This window comes from Galeopterus variegatus, unplaced genomic scaffold (genome assembly GCF_000696425.1).
Source record: "Galeopterus variegatus unplaced genomic scaffold, G_variegatus-3.0.2 Scaffold828, whole genome shotgun sequence".
Taxonomy (NCBI): Eukaryota; Metazoa; Chordata; class Mammalia; order Dermoptera; family Cynocephalidae; genus Galeopterus; species Galeopterus variegatus.
The window spans coordinates 25,901-48,998 of NW_007726939.1; the positions used below are offsets into that span (position 1 = coordinate 25,901).

Below are 23,098 nucleotides of genomic sequence, written 5' to 3' on the forward strand. Positions count from 1 at the left end.
GGGGGGAGTGGAGGTGGCTGAGAGGAGACAGTTCTTTCCAGAAGCTCTGTTGACACAACTGGAAGATTATCTTGCTGTACTACTTTGTGGTATAATAAACTTTTCATGCATCCTTTGGGGAAGATTTAGTAGGGATTAATAAGTTTACTTACCCCTAAAATAGACCCAGGAAACTTAGCATATAAGGCGAAAAGGAACATAAGGTTAAGTCATTTAAAATTTTTAAGGATGAAATACATGTACTTATGAGTAGGATTATAAGATTTTCACAGCTGGCAAAACAAAATAAAGTGTTATCACACTCTTAAGGTGCTGTTCAACATGATGCAGAGACTTAACATCTCCGGACAACAAAAATATCACCTATAACGTGACAACTGGCCAGATACACAGCCCAAACCTATTACTTAGTTGGGAAATTAGATAGTAAATAAGCCAAAATCCTCACTCAGGAAGGAAACTTAGGCTTCCTTAAGAGGAAATGTTTGGGGAAACCACAACATTCAACAGACGAATAATACTGTGATTTTAAAAACTGCATTGAATTGTTGTACTTTGAAATAATTTCGACCTTATTAAAGCAATACCATTATCCATATTAATATTTTTTCAAGTAACAAAAGGAATATTTTAACTTTTCTATTATTGCGAATAATACTGTGATTTTAAAAACTGCATTGAATTGTTGTACTTTGAAATAATTTCGACCTTATTAAAGCATTATCCATTATCCATATTAATATTTTTTCAAGTAACAAAAGGAATATTTTAACTTTTCTATTATTGCTTTCATCTAACCAATACTGTTTGGATAAAAAGACTACTAAGGGGTAACTAAAAAATCTTAAAAAGTGACTAACGTTTTGAATCAATTTCAATTTGAATGTCAACTGCTAGTTATAAAAACGTGAAAGCAAACCCATAGGAAAATATTCATTATTTGAAGAAGAGCTGTCCTAAGATAATGCACACAAACCAACATAGTCTATTTAATAAAAATATTTAATGCTGCCAAAAAGTATAAAAATACAGTAGGAATGGCAGTACAATACAAAGTAGTTTCCTAATTTATTTCTTTTACATCTTTCTACATTTCATACACACATTAAAAAACACTTAATGATACATCATAAAGGGTCCTGCAAAGTCTTCTGCTGGTGGGTGCTCTTCATTCCCTGGATGTAAAGTTTACTCTGTAAACAGACAACAGTGAGGCAATCTACAGGTATAGGAAGCCTCACGTTAGTTTCCGGAGTGGGCTTCAGTCTTGCTCTGCACATCAATGGTTCAAAATTTATAGCTGCAGAATACTCTCAAGTCATGAATATTTAGGTGTCTGTCAATCTTGGCCTAAAACATAAAATAAGAAGTCATCTATTCAATTCATATTCACCAAACACACAGACGTACACAGATATACACGAACAAAAAAGGACCAAGAATGAACTAAAAAGGCAACCAAAAATCACTCCAACATATCACATCAACCACACTAAGTGCTTCAGTTATCTTAGTAAATAAAATTCCTGAAGTGCTTGATTTTCAAACAATTGGTGGCGTGAGGTAGACTCATGTTAAAGCACCATAGCTCACATTCTTCTTCCAAAGAATGTAGGTCACCTGTTTAACTCAAAAAATTACTTCTATGTGGGATACTGACAGATGGATGGGTTTTTAAAAAGTACCTGCAGAATCTAGCAGGCTTATACTGTATAAGCTAGACTTACCATACTTTGGAATTCAACGCAAAAGTCCAATCCAATTTGGACTTCCACTGCAGAAGACTGCTAAAAATATTATCAACATAATGTCTGAACATAAAGTTGGCTTATATTTTTAAATCACAGACTGTTAGCAGATGCTTTTTTCCTAAAGTATAATACTAATGATTATAGCTACAGAAGTGACAGGATACTTAAGTTACTATTAATATAAAAGAAAACACAGACATAAAATGACAGATTTATTGTATTTTAATGCCAACAAGTAAAAATAAATGAGAGTTTAAACAAGCAATAGACAGATGAAATGACTACTGTAAGGGCGGTTGACTTTTTGATGTTACTTCACGGTACTTGCAAATAACTGAACTTTTTGGGAGGTCAATGGTGTTTCCATCCTTTCCCCAATTCCTCTCACTACCACAAAAATAACCCAAATCTAAATACCTGTCATCACTGTATCTCCCTCTCTCTCTCCATATATATATATATATTTATGTATATATAAAATAGGAAATATAAACCATGTCCATACATTTGGCCAAGACATTTAGTCTAAAACTCCAACAGGATGAGAATTAGGCTTCTTCCTGCCTATTGGTTCCTTTCTCTAAAGGAAGGCATAAAATTGTATCAAGCACCTTGGTATTCTAAATAGTCCTTTATTTTTCTGATTTTCTAACACTGATGGAGAAATGTCAAGTCATCAAGAAAATATTTTCTTTCTTTCTTTTTTTTTTTTTTAAAAAGATGACCGGTAAGGGGATCTTAACCCTTGACTTGGTGTTGTCAGCACCACGCTCAGCCAGTGAGCGAACCGGCCATCCCTATATGGGATCCGAACCCGTGGCCTTGGTGTTATCAGCACCGCACTCTCCCGAGTGAGCCACGGGCCGGCCCCAAGAAAATATTTTCATTAGACGTCTGTGAGTTACAAAAACTACTGTGGATGCTCATTACAGGGATCTCCAGAAGCCTGAACCAAAGTGGCTGAAGTAAGGGAAGGTACTTCTTGATTCTGACTGCTGCAAAACATATAGTTATTTCCCACGCATTCGGAAGTCTGCTCTGCAAAACAAAGGAACTTAATTCAATCAATCAAAGTGAATGAAATAATGGTTTAGTTTAGAGAATATGCTGATGTTCCAGTATTTGCTTCAGTAATAGTCCAAACCATTTCACAAAGCTTTTTGATTTGCTCCACTTAAAAAATAAAGAGGACTACTTTGGATTTTAGCAGGTTAAGAGTGGTTGTTTATTACTTTCCTGTTTAAATATTTGGTTTAAATACTCCATAAAAACAGAGTCAGTCAGTGTAACGTAATGGAGAAAGTATAAGGTTTGGAGTTATTGGAATTCTACCAATTGGAGTTTGAATCTCCGTTCTGTCACGTGCTAGTTGTGTAACTGTGGGCAAGTTACTTATTCTTTGACTCAATTTTCTTATCTGAAAATAGAGATAATGCTATCTACCTAGATGAGATGTTATGTGGGTTAAATTTAGGTTATATATTTAAACAGGTTAGCAGAACTGTAGGTGTTCAACATACACTGTTCACCTTCCCCAGTAGTTTAAGATACATTTACCAAGAATGAACTGTTATTTATAACAACCTAAAGACAGTGTTTTCAAAAATTCATTTATTACTTCTTTGTTAACAGTGTATTATGGGGTGGGGTGAGAAAATAAGATGAAATCATTGGGAGGATTAACTGTTTTCAGACTACTTATTTGTAAGACTGAAAAGACAAATGGGCTTTACTTTAGAAAATTCTAATATATTCACTTGAATTCATTTTTGCTATTTTCTTTAACAAGGCAAAAGTAAAATGGGTTCAAACAAATCAAATGGAGTTAGCCATGCTTGGTGCTTCCCTTGAGGGTGGTGGCCCTGGCAAACCCCAAACCATCTTTATGCTGGGACTGTGCGAGGGCTGCTACACGGGCCCAGCGTGCTCCGCCAGGCCAGCCCCACACCCGAGGGAACAGAAGACCAAACTGCACCAAAAGTAGTTTTTGCTACCACATATTCACAAATATTCACAAAAATATTCCACTAAAATGAAATCAAGGCTAACCACAAATTTCTGTAAGGTGAGCAAAGCACTACTTACCTAAGTTTCTGCTCCTGACTTCAACAAACTCAAAACAACTAGTTTTTTTCAACATAGCAATCTGAAATATCAACAGCATTGTGTGTCAAAAATCTACACTGAATTCGTGCAACAATAAAAAATAACTTGATACATCTTTAAAAAGGTCTCTAAAAGAAAAAACTGTGTTCTCCTTGCAGCTCCCCCAGACATACTATGCAACATAAATCAAACAGCACTGAAGTAGACTGTAAGTAACATCCTCACTACATTCTGTAATTCTCCTATTCTACTCTAAATTAAAAAAATAATAATAAGGTTCAAAAGACTGAACTTTTCATTCTTCCAACAGACTGCCGAGAGACAATCAGGGCTCTTCAAAATGTGTTCACTGTCAGATTGTTACTGATAAAGACAAAACCTCTCAAACCAAGTAAAACCTTCTCATACCAGTCACTGATTACACTTGGCAATGGCTCTGTACTGTGCATACAACTGCAGAAAAAAATCAGCAATGGCAGTGAGGAAAAATGCTCCCCAAAGGACAATGAATCTTTCTAGAATCCAGAAGCCAAAGGAGATAACCACTTCTCGGAAGAGTACTGAGATAAAGGACTTGTGCAGAAATGCTCAATACTGTCCTCGGAGCAATCTGAATATGTTAAATATTGAAAAAATTCCTCCTGCTGAAGAAAAAAATGAGATAACCAAACTCATACCATTTTCCTAGAAGTTTTTACTTTAGAATACTACCCAAAGAAGAGTGAAAAGGCTTAAATTCCTGAATCTGGCTGAACAGTACAACGGCTGTATCAGGACCGGGCACACGGATACAGCCAGTATGTGTGGATGCAGTATCTGAACTGGGGATTCCTCGGTAGAGCAGGGAGGAGGAGTTTACACAACCTGAATTGCTTTCCACCCAGGCATGTTACCACTTATACATACTCAATGGAACAAGAGACAGCTGTTATTTCTAGTATATCCACTGTTGCAGGGGCTCTTTGGTGCTACTGTCCCATAAACACTGCTTTGAAGATAAGTATAATGAAAAATAAAATTAAATCCAAGCAAACTGGGGAAAAAGATGAATGAAAAGGTCAACTCAAGAGTAAATCATCCAAGGGCCGGCCCGTGGCTCACTCGGGAGAGTGCAGTGCTGATAACACCAAGGCCACAGGTTCAGATCCCTGTATAGGGATGGCTGGTTAGCTCACTTGGGAGAGCGTGGTGCTGACACCAAGACAAGGGTTAAGATCCCCTTACTGGTCTTCTAAGCAAAAAAAAAGGAGTAAATCATCCAGGCAATACCCAAAACCTGTATTTTTTTTTTCCCTTTTGTCTTTTTTCATGACCGGCCATGGATTGCAACCCTCAGTGTTGCGCCCGTACCGGACCGGGACCGGCAACGGGATCGCAGCCCTCGGTGTTGCACCCACACCTCGCTCAGCCAGTGAGTGGGAACCGGTCTGTATGTGGGATCCGAACCCTCGGCGGGAGCGCCACCGCGCTTCCGGCGCACTGTAGCAGTGCGCCACCGGGCCGGCCCCCCAAAACCTGTATTTTAAGTTATGAGAAGACAATCCTATTATGTGGGAAAATATTACAATTCTATTTTTCAAAATGTTATTTGTAAGATTCCATTCCCTAATCTAAATCAGTCAAAGCCAAGTAAGTGCTTCTTAAAAGTAAAAGAGACTTTAATATCTGTAGGTGTATACGTGAGAATGCAGACCAGGCACCTCTGCTACACACTTAGTTGCAAACTGTGGAGGGATGTGTCAAGTACACCCAGATGAAGGATAACCTCAGACACCCTCCCCTGACTAGTACACACAGACAGGGAGAAGTCTATGCCTAGCTACGTATTCTTGACTCACTGAGAATTCATGTACGGACCTGCTAGAAGAAAAAAATAAACCGATGTTTACAGAAGGCTTGAACTCTGTCCTGAACACAGAAAGAATGGACTTAATGACATCTGGCTTATAAACAGACTAGATTTTTAAAAAGACCTGCTAGAAGAAAAAAATAAACCGATGTTTACAGAAGGCTTGAACTCTGGCCTGAACACAGAAAGAATGGACTTAATGACATCTGGCTTATAAACAGACTAGATTTTTAAAAAATCTCTTTAACATTTGTTACCTGAAAGTAAAAATCAAGGCAGACTAGATTTCAGAATCTGTACTATAACCATGCAAGTAATCTGGAAATGTAGGACTCGTTAAAAAACATTTGTAATTCTATAAGGTTTTGGTCTGTCTTTATAAAATCTAGTCAGATATATTTTTCTGAGAGAGACATGAGTTGCAGTCTTTCTTGGAGAATTATCTAATTCTAACATATATTACAAATCTGAGACTTTCTCCATGATAGTACCATAAAAAGATGTAGAAATGTCAAGTCTCAGGCTGATTATGGCTGAATAACACCAACCCAGAAGGACAAAGCAGACAAAAAGCAAAGCTGAAATGCTGAACCCAATGAAGAACATTCACCCAGCAAAGGCGTGATGTACATCCTCATCAGGATTTGTTTCCCATGAGATGTCTTTACCTTTTGGCATAAAGCAAGGCTATCTTCAACCGGAAATTTAGTAAGACCTACCCATATTTGACCTGCAGTGTAACATAGTGTATTTTAGCAAAGATAAACCAATGCAAATGGGAAAGAAATATTTTAAACCAGTGACGACTTAAAACACAAGGGTCTTGATGCCTGAACACAGGTTTAACACAGACAGACATAAGAAAATGTCCCTCTTACCTCCTTTCCATTTCAAAGTTACAGGACACAGTAATACTGAATTAGGACACAGGCACACATTATATAAATCTTATTTAATATATGGTACCACCTACATCCTGATTTCATACTTTAGTATAATTTAACACATTCAAGAAGGCTACTCAAATCAATTCAAAATATCCATGTATACCAGTGGTTTTCAAACTTTTTAAATTAGAATTGCCCCTTTAAATAATTAAGCCTCATGCAGAAATCTTGATGTGGTATATAAAAAGAGAAAAAGCAGAGATGCTGTGGTTCAAAGTACAAGTTGGTAGCTGGGAGTCCTTCCAGCCACCTTTTGATGACCCTTCTGGAAATCCAACAAGCAGAGTTTGAAAACCACTGAAGTAATGTATACTACCTATGCCTCCTAGCAATTAAATTTATAATAACTATTTAAAGTTTAAGTCAAACAAGTTAAACATTGAATGGAATGTTGGGAACTGAAGAAAGCTAGCACTCAAATGAGCAGTTAAATTCATTAAACAATATGCTTTAAAAACACTCATTAAGAAGTTTAAGGGACAATTTGCACATCATTGTACTATTTATTGAAGTAGAAAGAATGTGAAAAATTTTTACTTCAAAATTTCAGTCTAATAAACTGAAATCATGGATCATAAAATGCTACTTTTACTTTTACTTCCTAAATCATGGCTTATCCCAGTTATAAATTAGGGTAATTACATTGCAATTTTCATGAAAAACAAACATAATACTGTGTATTAGTAATGGGTTTTACAGAAACCAATTTCTTTACAAAGTCTTGACCAACTGTTACCTGACTATCTCAGTAAGGAGAGTTTTCCATCAAAGATATTTTTAGGAAAAAATTTTTGTTTCTTTGCTTTTCTTTTTAAAATGGGGAATACCGTAAACATAAAAGAATGCAAATATATAGTAGAAATTGCTTATTTCAGAGTTCTAACTGCTCATGTCAAACTCTTTCAGAAAATGTATTCAGTACAATTGAATGAACATACAATTAATTTTTTAAATGTTAACAGATCTTTCAAATTGGGCTTTTAAAAGGTACATTTAACTACAAAAGTAAGATTAAATAGTTACTTATAAAATATATTTACCCTGAAATGGTTAAGAATATAAAGTGTTGATGCCCATATCAATAGTACGTTTTACATTACACACATTATTTAAAGATCAGTTTCCTTCTATTAATAATGTAGGTAAAACCACAATATTTATTGCTTATATCAAGTGCAGGTTAAAATCCAGATGGCTTCCAAAAACAAATCCTTGCAATAAAGGATTTCCCAATGTTGGTTGGTCAGGTGAAATACTACGTTAGACACGTATGAATACAGTTGCAAAACGTACCAGTTCTTAACAAACATGAATGTCTTTACTTTAGAAAGCCGTTTACAGTTTCGGTTTCAGAGGAACCTGCTGTGAAGAGTCCTGAGATGTTGGGCTTGTGACTATAAATACCACTTATCTGGCTGATGTCTATTCTACTGCACCATTTTGGGGGGCATGAGGCATTTGCTGCTAACAGACAAACCCTTGTGATTAACGCAGCACTGTCAGCTACTAGTGCAGAAGCTTGGTGGGCAAAACTAATTGCTCCTTTAGAGGACATTTTGCTGAAAAAACAGTGTCCAGCCAAAAAAAGCTCCAACCAAAATGACTGACACAAACCCCAGCTTAGTGAGAATAGGTTGCCAATATAACCACCTTTTTCTTTTTCGTTCAGTCTCATTTAGCCTCTGTTTCATCTGCTGCACTTTCTGAGCCGTGGTAGCTTTTCGGTCTTCTCGGATACGTTTCCGTAGAATACTGTGAATAAATAAAAACAAATAAAAGTAAGTGTGTGCACAGTAAGATTTACTTACTCTAACATTGAGGACCTAAGCTCACATAAAAACACGCACCGGTCTTCTCGGATACGTTTCCGTAGAATACTGTGAATAAATAAAAACAAATAAAAGTAAGTGCGTGCACAGTAAGATTTACTTACTCTAACATTGAGGACCTAAGCTCACATAAAAACACGCACCTCCATATATTTTTCATCTCATTCAAACAATGGAAAAAAAAAGGGGGGAAAGCCTCAATATTCTAAATGGTCCAGAGATATGCTCTAATAATTCAGCAACAATTTCTGATATAGTTTTATATTAATAAATACTTTTAGTAGAACCTGAAAATGAGCAAGGTACTTTCTTTCTCAAAACATGAACTGGTGACTGTTAAGGCCCTTGATAAAAATTGTTTAATATTCCCACTAAAATTCTGTTGTGGGACTGCCTATTCCACTTGCCCGCACATATTTCTAGCACTCATTTTCCTGTTCAGTACAGAATTTTTGATTAAATGGAAACTCTCTGACTTCCAAGACACTTGGTCCTCAGACTACATTAAGAAAAATGGCGAATGGCAACATGTAACTTACTATCTCTTCCCTTTAAAGAAGTCTGTATTAGGCAAAAGCCTAACTAGTCTCCCTGCCTCCAAATTAAACATTATTGCCAGAGTAATTTTTCTAAAGAATACCTCTGAACATGTAGCTTGATTAAAAATCTTGAATGCCTCTTCAATGTCTATCACATTAACAGAAAACAAACATTTTTTTCTGGCCAAATGTTAAGCCTGAATTTAACAATGAGAAACAATGATTACAGAAATCCAGATTGTGGGACAGTCTAAAAGACAATTGGTCTAGAAGCTTCAAAAATACTAATGTTAAGCAAGTTGGGGAACAGTTCCAGATTAAAGGAGACCAAAGAATTACATCAACCAAATACAATGCATGATCCATGATTAGTTCCTGAATTATTTATTAAACAGCTATAGAAGATGGGATCTTGAAAATGTTTTAAAATCAGATTATAGTGATAGCCACACAACTCTGTAAACATATTAAAATCCATTAAATTGTACACTTTAAAAGAGTTAACATTATGGTATGTAAGTTATATCTCTATAAAGCTATTTTTTATTTTTATTTATTTATTTAATTTAATTTAATTTTATCAGTATACAATGTACTTGATTTTCATGTCCCTTTACCGAATCCTCCCTCCCCACTCCCTCTATAAGGCCGTTTTCTAAAAAAAGCTATAAGACAGACTTTTTAGATAACTAGAGAAATTTGAATATGGACTATAAGAATATTTTATTTTTTCAATGTTATATTTCTTTGATACATTGGGACATTCAGATACTGTTCATGGGAATATAAAATGGTGCAGCTGCTATAGAAAAATTGTTTGATAGTTCCTCAAAATGTTAAACATAGTTACCATTAAGACCCAGCAACTGTACTCCCAGGTATATACCCAAGAGAAATGAAAACATATGTTCATGCAAAAACTTTTCAGTATTCTCTGGCTATGCCTAACTGTTCTTGCCAAAAGATATTTTGCTGTTCTCTAAATTCGTTCCCCACTAAAATAGAAACTTTCGAAAACATATGTTCATGCAAAAACTTTTCAGTATTCTCTGGCTATGCCTAACTTTGTTCTTGCCAAAAGATATTTTGCTGTTCTCTAAATTCGTTCCCCACTAAAATAGAAACTTTCTATCTCTCTGATCCTCTCATTTCAATTCTGTTCTTTAATTCTCATTCCCTATGGCATTTCTATTCTTATCTTACAGAATTTAATTTATAATTTACTAATAATTTGTTTTACCCTTATAATATATTAGAAACATGAGGACTACATTTTGCTTATCTTTGTATGGCCTATCATGGTGATTTCTCATGGCTTTTTCACTTTCATCATATACACAGGTAATACTGTCTGTCTGATCTCTATCTGAATATTTGCTACAATGGATTGCAAAAATTATTACCCAAAATTCACTCTTTGAATTGAAAATTCACTATAACAAATGTGCACATACCTACTAGTGAAAATATTTAAGTCGCAGAGGCAAGAGAAAACGCCAAAAACACCTCTTAAGCGCAGGTGGCCAACCACAGCTGCTGCCACGAAAGCAGCCACAGCCACCATGCAAGTGGCCCACCAGACACTCAACCGCACTGACACAAGGAGAGTCACCAGTGGAGACCAGAAAAAGAAGAGGACATCTCTCTCCTTAAAGCCCACTCCAGGGTAAAAGAAGCAACTGCTCTACCAAATGAGCAGACATCAATGCAGAGATACTAGAAATATGAAAAATCCAAGAAAATATGACACCACCAAAAGAATACAGTGTTCTCAAATACCAGACCATATAGAGCAGGAAGCCCTTAAAATGACTAAAAAGGAATTCCAAGCAACCAAGCAACAATCTTAAGGAAACTTACTGAGATACAAGAAGACTCATACAACATAATGAAATGAGGAAAAAAAAAAAAAATCTAGGTTATGAAGGAGACATTTTACAAAGAGATCAATACCTTAAAAAAGAATGAAGCAGAACTCATGGAACTGAAGGATTCACTCAGTGAAGTAAAAAAAACCAACTAATAACTTAAGCAGCAGGCTAGAACAAGCAGAGGAGAGAATTTCTGATCTCCAAGATAATCTTTTCAAAATAACCCAGGTGGACAAGAAAAAGGAAAAAAGAATTTTAAAAAATGAAGAAAATCTAAGAGAGCTAGCAGACATGCTTAAGTACACAAACATTAGAATCACAGATATTCCAAAAGGGGAGGAGAAAGGAAAAGGTATGGAAAACCCATTCAACAAATAATAATGGAAAACTTTCCAGGTATAGGGAGAGACTTGGATCTTCAGATCCAGGAAGCTCAAAGATCTCCAAACAGATTCAACCCAAAAAGATCCTCTCCAACACACATGGTCAAACTGGTAAAGCTCAAAGACAAAAAGAGAATCTTAAAAGAAGCACGAGAAAAACATCAAGTCACCCACAGGGAGCCCCTATCAGATTCATAGCAGACTTCTCAACAGAAACTCTACAGGACAGAAGAAAATGGGATTATATATTCAAATTACTAAAAGGAAAAAACTGTCAGCTAAGAATACTATACCCAGGAAGGCTATCCTTAAGAAATGAGGGAAAAATACTGTTTTCCAGACAAACAAAAACTGCCAGAGTTCGCTACCACATGAGCAGCCCTACAAGAGATCCTCAAGGAAGTCCTGCATCTGGAATCTGAAAAATGATAATCACTACCATGAATACACAAGAAAGAACAAAATTCACTGGTAGAACAAAAATGCAAACGAGAAGGAGAAAGAAACTAAATCTTGACACCACAAAAAAAATATGACAATGTAATAATGTCCCTGCTTTATTCCAAATTTCAGTCTTCTCCCTTTTCTTGGTCAATCTAGATAAACGTTTGCAAAATTTGTTGATCTTTTTAAAGAATCAACTTTTGGTTTTGTTGATTTTCTCTATTGTTTTTTAATTCCCTATCATATATTTCTGTTGTAATCTTTGTTATTTCCTATTTATATTTGCTTTTGGTTTAGTTTGCTCCTCTTTTTCTATTAAGGTAGAAGTTTACATTACTGATTTGAGATTTTTCTTATTTTTAGTACAGGTGTTTACAAGTATAATTTTTCCTCCTAGCACTGCATGAGCCCTGCATCCTATAAATTTTGATATGTTGTGCTTTGATTTTTATCTCAAAGTTCTAATTTCCCTGTGATATTTCTTTTTATCCATTGTTTATTTAGGAGAATGTTGTTTAATTTCCACATATTTGTGAATTTTCTAAATTTCCTTCTTTTATTGTTAGTTGGAGAACATATTTCTATGATCTTAGTCTTTTTGAAAGTATTAAGACTTGTTTTGTGGCCAAAAATAAAACTTATTCCCTGATGGAAAAAAAAAATACACACACACACACACACACACACACACACACACACACACACACGTATTTAACTTGTGTTCAAGTGCAGGCAAAACATGTACAAAATATATAAAAGTATACAGAGGGGGTTAGCCTTCCATGGGTCCCTGTAATCACATTTGCATTTGCCAGGAGTCTGGGTGTCCCTGATGGAAAAAAAAAATACACACACACACACACACGTATTTAACTTGTGTTCAAGTGCAGGCAAAACATGTACAAAATATATAAAAGTATATAGAGGGGGTTAGCCTTCCATGGGTCCCTGTAATCACATTTGCATTTGCCAGGAGTCTGGGTGCACCATCAACAATGTTCCAATTTAGACAGAATTTTTAACATATTATTTCTCTGTTTCTTTTAACTTTCATTGTATTATAGAAGGCAATTATAATTTGTATCTAGTGATTTTATAGTACTGTCATTTACCATGTAAACCCAATAATGAGTTCATTAAGTGTTACAGGATTATATGATTAGCGCTTTAATGCTAACTAGGAGTTTAAAAGGGTGTTTATGATGTCTGGAGAAACTAGTTATGGTTTTTAGTTGGGCTGGGAACCCATAATTTTTCTTATTTAAAATAATGGAAGAGGTTCTTACTGTACCAAAATGCCCCATGCAATTCAGGCATGGACTATATACAATATCAAGGCATGCCTCTATTTAGTTTATGAACACAATTTCAGAGAAGGACTAACTATTCTCAATTTTTTTTTTTAACGTATTTAGGCCCAAGGAAGTTATGTCTGTGTAACAACCTGCCAAGTGGGAAGTGCCCAGGTTTTCTCATACATTTATACAATTTAGGCCATAAACTAACAGGGAGAGTGCCTCCTGTGAACCCTTGCCCACAAAAGATCATGTGGAATTCCTCACGTAGCACACAAAGCAGGCTACTGCCAATACATGCTTTGGCAGGCATACTTTACATATGTTCTCCATAGTATAAGTACACTACTGTTCTCCACTCTCAGTGATGTGGGTTCATGCACTGCATTATAATTGAGAACACTGGTGTTCAAACTCAGACTGTGTAACCTACATTAAGAAATACATTACCGTCACAACACAGTGACCACACACACACTTATATATGTACACAATAGATATAAATATATAGAATTTATACATAATATTTACATGCAGGTTAAAATAGTTACTATTTGTGATATACAGATAATTTCTATTTTACTCTATTCTGATTTCTTTTAAGAATGCTTTTTTTAACCCCATAAACTGATATCATGACCACAGGATTTGAACCTAAATTTGATAAAACCTGCTTTGGGGAATATTTAATGATGAAAATGAAGAAAAGAAAGCATTATTTCTTTGAAAGCTGAAATTCTTTTGACAACATTTTAATTTTATTAGGATATCTAATGCAAAGCTATTTATCAGTATTAAAACTTTTAAAGGCAATTTTATTTCATGTTCCTGGTCACCCTCTTTTACATTTCCATAACTTTGCCCTCACAATCAGCCCTCTCTGCTAGGAACCCTTACTTTTCTATTGGGACCCTCTCTCTGCTAACATGCATCGATCTCATCTATCTCAAAGAAAAAAAGAGAAAGAAGAAAACGACAACAACATATGTTAACGTGTGTGTTTGAATCCCCCCGCCACCAATAACACAACCTTCTGCAATCACTGTAGAACTTCTGAGTGGTTTTACTAATCTCCTTTGTGTTGCCAAACTTGGACAAAGAGTGGTTTAATTCACTGAGACTGTTTTTAAAGATTAAAATTCAACACTTCTGAAATACTATGGACACCAACTCAGTCATCAAGCCTGTTTTTCATTTAATTCTGCACATAGTACTAGCCAAAAGCGGTGGGGGGAACCCAACAATACCAGGAATCTGAAAATCTTATTACTGAAAAAGATAAGGTAATTTAAAACAATATTACTTCCTGACTTAAAAGTGTTATAACTTAAAAAAATAATAAGCAAGCAACTTTATACTTTTACTTGTAGCCCACAACTACTGAAGCCATATATAAGGAGTAACATTGTTAAGTCATAATAAAATCTTTGAATACAATATATGACAACACAATGTATTATATATCGTAGAATGTTAGCTTTTATAATATTTCAAGTATTTAGTTTTTATATTAGGAAAATACAGAAATGAAGTTACATGGGAGACCCTTGACTATGTTCGTGGTACATCCCAAGATCACAATCTAACAAATATGACTACAACATAAAATTTCCCACAATAAAAAGTATATTTGACAAAAAGAAAAGGAAAAAATAGTCATTCAGAGACACAGCAGAGAAGAAGAGTTCATTCCCTTTGCTACATGACTCACCTCAGGAAGCCACTTCCTAACGTATGTGAGATAATTAGAGCCTTAGAAATGTAGTTTTTTAATTTAAAAATCTGAATACTTTACATATTCATATGGATTCAAAACTCAAAAAGTATAAAGGACATTTTATGTAATTTTTTGGGAAAAAGACTTTTTTCTTCCTCCTATAATGGAATACTTAAATATTTTATAATTTTACTAAAGGCATATTATCAATTACATTATAACTATAGTACACACACTCTATAACTGTACAAAGGACAGGTATTCATACCCTTTGTTTTTGGTACCATACTACATATTTTAGCACCTAACTATATTAACTTTTGTACTCAATTAGTGTTGCTTTAAATGATTTTTCAACTGGTTTCTATTTGTAAGTATTGGCTTTTTAATAGGACTGAAAGTGCTTTGAGAACAACTGTGTTTTCATACATTACCTAAATACCTCAGCTAATAAATAAGTAGTTACACTAATTCAGTAAACAAAGGGCCTGTATTATTTTGCATCCACTGAATTTATTAAAATTAAAAAGCCCCATCTTTTTGAGAATGTGACTATAGAAAGCTTACCTGTCACTGTTCTCCTCCACAGTATCTTGCATTTTAGAGGAAAGTCCTGAACATCGGTCACCTGTCAATTTTTCTTCCTCTAGACTTATTCGGTTCCCATTGTATTTTTCAGTTATTATTTTGTTTGGTGAATGATCAAAAGCAGGAGATAAATCTTCCTTAGAAAGTTCTTTCCACCGTTTCTACATAGAGAAGAGAAAAGATAAACGCAAACACTTAGGAAAATTTAGGTTTCATTAAATAAAAATTATTTATAAATTGAACGTCTATACTCCAGTTAAGAAAACCCTGTGATGTTAACAGATGAATGAAAAGAATCATTTTAGGGCCGGCCCGTGGCTCACTCGGTAGAGTGCGGTGCTAATAGCACCAAGGCCCTGGGTTCGGATCCCACATAGGGATGGCCGGTTCGCTCACTGGCTGAGCGTGGTGCTGACAACACCAAGTCAAGGGTTAAGATCCCCTTACCGGTCACCTTTTTAAAAAAAAAAAAAAAAAAGAAAAGAATCATTTTACCCTATGCATAGCACTATGCTCATTTTAAATTCAAAATTCTAAAATAATAAAGTGTTTAATAATTATATACATATCAGTATGTAGCTGAATACAGTGATCTTACTAAAATCTAGTGGACTTTTACCTATTTGACACACAGTATACTAGGATCTCACTAAAATGTCAGTCACAGTAAGAAGCTTTTAGCCAAGGTTAGATTTTGCTTGACTCCTAATCCAGTTGTAATTCACAGGTAGATAACACTGGAGTAGTGACCAAAATGGCACTTGAATGTGACCTGGTACATTCCTGTTCCCCGCCACTGTCCAGTTTAAGGAAGAACCAACAGGTTCTCATGATGCCAAAGGATTTTAATTTGGTTACCCGACCAGGTACACTGGCAGCTCCAAGTAGCTAATCAAGCACTGTGCTTGTGAAACGTCATCTAGCATGCCCAGACTTCAGAGCAGATGATGACAAGGAGCAGGATTCAGACCAAGACGAAGAGAAATCTCAGTTCCTTTGTCTATGAAAGAGGATGCCATCACATGCCTTGGGAGACTGTGGTGGTCATTAATGAGATGGCAGTGAAAAGCCTGCATCATGCCTAGCAAGTGTTAAGTGTCCTGTGCCCTCACGGCCACCACTCCTAGGGACATAGGTAGAGAAAGAAGAGCTGCAAAGTATATCTGGGCTGCTGGATATTAAAGCAGGGACAACTGTACAGGCCAGTGACAGAAAGGCATGCATAACTTGGGCACCACAACCACAGTTTCCCAAGTGCTTCAAGGGCTGGGAACATGACCACCATCTATCTCCCTGCCAGTAACAATAGTGGTTCAGGCAGCAGCAGTGGGAGCCAACAGTTTTGAGTATTATGACTTTGACTTGGTCTGGACAAGGGCAGCCCCCTTTGAAGATCCTCTCACGGAAGCAAGGAGTCTTAGATCTAACTAATAAGGAACACTCTACTTACTGCCTGAGGAGATTACTGATTTTGAACAGAGACGAAACACTGCAACTTATACTTAACCTTTGCGCAAAATAGTACCGTTAAAAGCAATGCTTGTATATTTAGAGCCCTGGAAAATCCAATCATACACTGGATGAACTAGTTTCTAATTTTTCTCATTGCTATATAACAGAGAAATTAAAAAGAAAAAGGCATTTTACCACACTCTACCCTTAAAAGATATGGCTATTTTACTTAGTTGCATAATTAATGTATCTCTTTCTTTTTTATAACGGTTGATTTACAGAATGAAAAGGTGTGGGTGGAACTGAACAATTCTGAGCCCTGATAGGTCTCAATCCACGTCCAGGAAGAATATTGTGCCAACAGTGAAGAAACTGCCATATAAGGGAACATAAGAGTAAGATGTTTTCACTTTAGATGACTGTGTCAATTTTCTTTCTTCCCTTGTTCTAAATTTTTGTTTCTCAGTCCAAACAGCATTTGTTGCAGGTGGGGACCCGGAGTAAATAAGACACTTATTAAGCACTTGCTATATACCCTACACTGTGTTATAATGCTTCAAATGAACTAGGTTTTAATCCTCACAGTAGGAGACAGGCACTACTCTTACTACTATTACACCACTCTTTCAGATTACATGGGTCAAAAGAGTTTAGGTAGCTTGCCCAAGGCTATGCAGCTAATAAACAGTAGAGTCAGAATTTTAACCCACTCTGGGCTGACTATACTGTGTGTCTCTGAAAAGCTCACCAATTTTGGACACTGGATAGCTTAAGAAAGCACCCCATAAAAATGTTAAATCGTCTCCCGAATTACTGTTGGTCAGTTTTAGTTTTCATTCTTAACTGAGACCTAGTTACATAACTTGGCCGTATACTTGGACAACACTCAACAATGTCAATACACAAGACAATGCCAAAAATCAAGGCTTACTTATACTATTTCCCAGAATGTGCAACAGATTCTAAATCTGTCAACAAGAAAAGCACTCAGCAGAGGAGTCAGGCAGGGTAAGGGGCAGATATTTAATGCCAGTGAAAAAAAACCCAACAATGTTATTTTGCCATGTCTTTGCAAGGCAAACTCACTCATCTTTGCCCTTCCTATGATTCCTGAGATACATGCTGATTGGTGCAGCCAAGGAATTACACCTTGCTAAACTGCAGCCTCACCCGAGCTCTCATTTTGAGGCTTGGTACAGTTTCATCTTTCTGATTCTATACTCATGTAGAGCCACACTCCCACATGTCACATGCTGCTAGGAGCAATGCTCCCCACACCACCTGGAACCCCAACCATATCCATTCCTCTCAATGAAGAAAGTACCTCAAAAAGCAGTAAAGTGATGCAATTAAACTTAAAACCTCCTGTAGTTTGTTAACAGTTTATCATTTACATTTAATCTTTATTAGTAGTATCAAATTACCAGTTACAGATCTTACATGAGTTGTGAATTGCCAAACTAGATTATTTACTCTGGAATGTTTACTGTGATCACTGATACTGGGAGTTTGCTCATAGGTATGTGGTAATATCAGCAACTACCTTATGTATTTACGCCTGACCTTGTGTCAAGAGGCAACTAGAATTATCTATATTTATCTAGGTAGGTTGAGGTCATTGAAAATTTTTTGTAAATGAATAAATGCAATGATTATAATAATGATATATATACACACACACAGAGAGAGATTTAAGATACGATTACTTTGGATGTATAACTGTACACAATAATGAAAACACCACTCACATTATATATGCCTAAAATAAGACTGAGGGTGAAAACAGATGTCCCTTTCAGGAAAAAGTACCACAGACGGAGAAGAATTATATGGGTTGAGTACTACTGAGCAGAAAGACAGCTTCCCTAAGAAAGGAGAGAAAACGGAATAATGCAAAATGTTCAATTAAACCACGAAAGGCAGAAAAAGAGTAAAAGACAAAAACAGAAACACAGAAAAGGGCAAGAAAGAGAAAATAGTAACAAATATGGTAGGTATCAATGCAGCTTTATCAGTAACCATTTTGAATGCTGATGGTCTAAATGCACCAATTAAAAGACAGAGGTTCTCAGAGTGGATCAAAAAACAAGACCTGACTATATATTGTCTATAAAAAACCCACTTTAAAAATACACATACAGATTAAAAGTAAATGGAGAAAAATATACCATACTAACACTATCAAAAGATAGCATGAATAGCTATAATAATTTCAGACAGAGCAGACTTCAAACAGAAAAAAGGCATTACATAATGACAAATGAATCAATTCCCCAAGAAGACATAATAATCCTTAACATGTATGTGCCTACTAACAGAGCAGCAAGCTACGTGAAGCAAAAATTGATACAACTGCAAGGAGAGATAGGTGAAGCCACTTTCATAACTGGAGATTTCAACACCCCTCTATCAGAAATTGACAGATCCAAACGGAAGAAATTTGGTAAGCACATAGTTGAACTCAACATCATCAATCAACTGGACATAACTGACATCTATAGGAACTTCATCTAACAATACCAGAATACACATCTGCCCTCTGTAGTGAAAAAGATCCTCGGACTAAGTTGTCGGGGGCCTGAAGCCCCACACCCCTTCTTGTGAGACCACTCCTACATGACAATCTGCTCAGATGGCCATGCTTTACATGATAACTGCCTCGAAATCTGCTTATTGCCAGAAACTGATTGCTCCTGGCTATGCAAGTTAATTTGCAAGTGACCTTTTATCCTTCTCTAGAAACTGTTTAACCATAAACATTCTGGGTGGCAACCTTTACTTTGAATGTCCTGTCTTTGTCTCTCCTCAAGATATTATCATATCTTTACATTCCAGACCCTTTGCAGCATGCCTGCCTTCTCCTATATAAGATGTAACCTAAGAATCAATAAACGAGACTTGATCAGAATACTGTCTTGTTCAATTGATCAGAATACTGTCTTGTCTCCCATCTCTCGCGTCTCTTGTTCCATACCATTCCCACTCCCCCCTCCAGGGTCTGCGTTGAATATCCCGCAGGTCAGGACACTAAGTGAGTATACATATTCCAAAACTAAAGAAACAAAACTTTAAGTGGAGGGAAAGATATTATTTAAAGGATACCACATTTCTCCTACAATTACTCATCTAGTTAGAACCAGAAAATAAGCAATGAAAAGCAACAAGCAAGCTACCAAGGTGTGGGAAAAGTTTGACTCAACTATTTAACTCTCTCTTCAAGCTCCAGATTTAAGTTGGTGAAAGCTCACTGAAATAAAGAGAAATTTTCCTAATCTTAAACATGTGAGATAACTTTTACTTCAACTAAGTCACTGTTCACTGTCAAAATGATCCCAGCAAGGTTCCTGAAGCCTAGCTTATGAAGCTGGATCTAGTGTTTGGTGGGCTTAGTTTTCTCATACTGAGTATTTTAGCACTGAGTAAACTAATGTTTCTCTTCATTAAAATTTTTCTTCAATGTAGTTTAAAGATCTGAAAAAAATCTTTAAAATAAAACTTTAAAATATTGTTGATAAGTAGAATAAAGTTTGACTTTAACAGTTAAATAATACTAATCAGAACAAAAATGTTAGCTATTAATAAATAGAATAGCTTAAGGATATGATTAATACATCTCTGAAATCCATACATCTCAACTACTTATATTTATTCCATTAGGACACTGATGGTCTGATATAAGTTATAAAAGAAGGCTCATTCTAAATATTCCTATATTGGCTAGTAATTACAGAAATTAAAGAGATACATATGAAAAACATAACAAAGAGAGCCCATCTACTCATATTACCTATCTACTTATAGTATCTATTTATATCCAAATACCATGTGCTAAGACCAGACAAGAAACAGGGTCTATTATTTCTTTCTATTTTACATTTTACATAACACAGATTTCTGATAATCAATGTTTAAACATAACTCCTGTGAACGTGCAATACAAACATCTTCATGAGAATAAAGCTATCAATCAGAAAAACACATCTTACTGGTATTTCTCATTATGTCTGCCATAAATACTCAAGTTGCTCATTGTTATAAAGCAAAATGTCTTTTATATAAACTATTCTATAATCCTTTGTCAAGTTATTAATGGGGCAAAAGTATCTAAATTTTCTGGTTTATTTTAATGTTTAAATGCTTAAACCCCCCTTAAATGAAAATTTCAGTTTCTTTAATGAAATCTTATTCCCACTAGGGCTTTCAAAGTAACACAAAGGATTTAACCTGAAGTTGAGTGTATATGAGAAAGTGAGTTCAAATTTTACAATTTTAAGACAGCCCGCTGAATTTACCACATTAATTCCAATATACTTTTTGGAAGGAAGAACATAAGGGATTAAGTGGAGTACAGTTATTTGATGCTAACTGTATTTAACGAACAGGCATTATTCTTCCCAAAGAAAAGTTTACCTGTATATTTGAATCTCCCTTTATATACTTTGCTCCTTCTATTATAGCCATATATGAGAATCTGAGTTGATCTGGTGTCTGAATAAGTCCCATTCGATATTTTCTCATATTCAATAACACTTGTTTAATGTTAATATCATCTCCTTTTTCCATCTGCAAGAATGGTAAAAACAAGTCAAGCCTTTTGTTGTCAGAATACAGCAAACAGAAGCAAAGGGTATCACTGCTAAGATTTTTGCCATGCATTTGGTCCTCCTTAAGAACAATGATAATTTAACAATAATTTAATTAAAACTGTAGCTAGAACTGTTGTGTATACAACTATCCCAATACACCCGCCTCTCCACACCTTCATTGTTCAAGTAATAGATGTAGTTTTGATTCTTTAGCTGATTCACAATTGATTACAAACTAATCATAGTAATCTCATTCATTTTGGCCAGTCATTGTGCAAAGGAAAGATTTATGACTAGTTCTGGCTAACATAAGAGTAAATCTGTTGGGATTACTTTTTTTTTTTTTTTTAAAGGTCTTGGCATCAGTAAATCTTCTTGCCGTTCTGCCTTCTTCATGTCTGGACTACAGACAAGCTGTAGAAAATGAAGTCAGAGAATTCTTAGATCCACAGTAGCACTGCAGAGCTACTACACCAGTTCTCAACTACTGATCTGGTGAACAGAAAGTACACCCCAGGTAAGAAAAAATGAATGCCCTAAAATGAGAAGAAAAGGCCTGGGCCTGTATCCAGAGTGGGGGTGGGAATGATTGGTGGAGAAAGAATACAGTCCTTGGGGGCACGAACAGGAATCTCAGGGAAATAAGAACAATGCAGGTACTAACATTTATCTAGCAGAGAAGACCAGGGACTCTTCTAAGTGTTCTAAGTGTACTAATTCATTGAATTCTCACAGCAACACTGTAAGGTAAGTATGACCATTATTCCTAGTTTTTAAATAAGGAAAAAGAGATGAAGTTCTTATCTGAGGAGAAAAGAATTGAATATTATATATGAATTTATATTTGAAAAAAAAGGGCAGGGTTAGGGGACCTATTATTTCTGTAATACAAAGCTATCAAGAAGAAAAAAGTCTTTTGGAGGACCTCTAGAATCATCTTGGACACATTCCTACCAGTCAAGAATAAGTGGCAGTTGCAAGGGTAGAAGTGAGATTTTCAGATTTTTCCAAAAGAAGGCAGATATTCCAGTTCTGGTATATGACATCAAAGCTTACTCCTGCCAGTAGAAACAATAAAAACATCAAAATGAGATCAGAAGCACTTACCAGAACAAGACAGGTATCTACCAGAGAGAAGGTGCCAGACCGCCCAATGCCTGCACTACAGTGGATCACCGCAGGCCCGTGGTCAGGGTTCAAGGAGCCAGATTCTCTCACTTTAAACAAGAAATTGAGAAATGAAGCTGGTGATTCAGGGACTCCAAAATCTGGCCAGGTAGTATAATGAAAGTGAGATATTGTTCTGGTTTCACCATTCTAAAAAGTAAAAATCAAGGGAGGAGAAGTTAGTCCTAATTTTTTTCTTTTAAAAAACTACTTCAGAAAGATCATGTGTTTTGTGTGATGCTTTTAATCATTATGGACTGTTTTCACCATGAATTTTCCTCTTGGTTTTTGAAAGTCACATATACAGGGCCGGCCCGGTGGCGCACTGGAGAGTGTACCGCTTGGGAGTGTGGTGGCGCTCCCGCCGAGGGTTCGGATCCCATGTGGAGACCGGTTCCCGCTCATTGGCTGAGCGCGGTGCGGGCGCAGCACCGAGGGTTTCGGTCCTGTTGCCGGTCCCCCGGTACGGGCGCAACACTGAGGGTTGCGATCCCATTACCGGTCAGTAAAAAAGACAAAAATGAAAAAAAAAAAAAAAAAAAAAAAAAAAAAAAAAAAAAAAAAAAAAAAAAGA

General features: G+C 35.9%; 1 protein-coding gene across 1 annotated transcript in view; it reads right to left on the reverse strand.

Annotated features, from left to right (window-relative positions):
- Positions 1–983: 983 nt before the first annotated feature.
- PTPN2 (protein tyrosine phosphatase, non-receptor type 2) overlaps positions 984–23,098 on the reverse strand; it is a 42,522-nt gene continuing 20,407 nt past the window's right edge. Inside the window, exons 5-9 of the mRNA XM_008572741.1 lie at positions 22,465–22,674; positions 21,182–21,334; positions 15,299–15,480; positions 8,304–8,405; positions 984–1,350 (exon numbers count right to left, since the gene is read on the reverse strand). Coding sequence (XP_008570963.1) covers positions 1,329–1,350; positions 8,304–8,405; positions 15,299–15,480; positions 21,182–21,334; positions 22,465–22,674 — 669 coding nt within the window. The 3' untranslated portion in view covers positions 984–1,328. The remainder of the gene's footprint in view (positions 1,351–8,303; positions 8,406–15,298; positions 15,481–21,181; positions 21,335–22,464; positions 22,675–23,098) is intronic.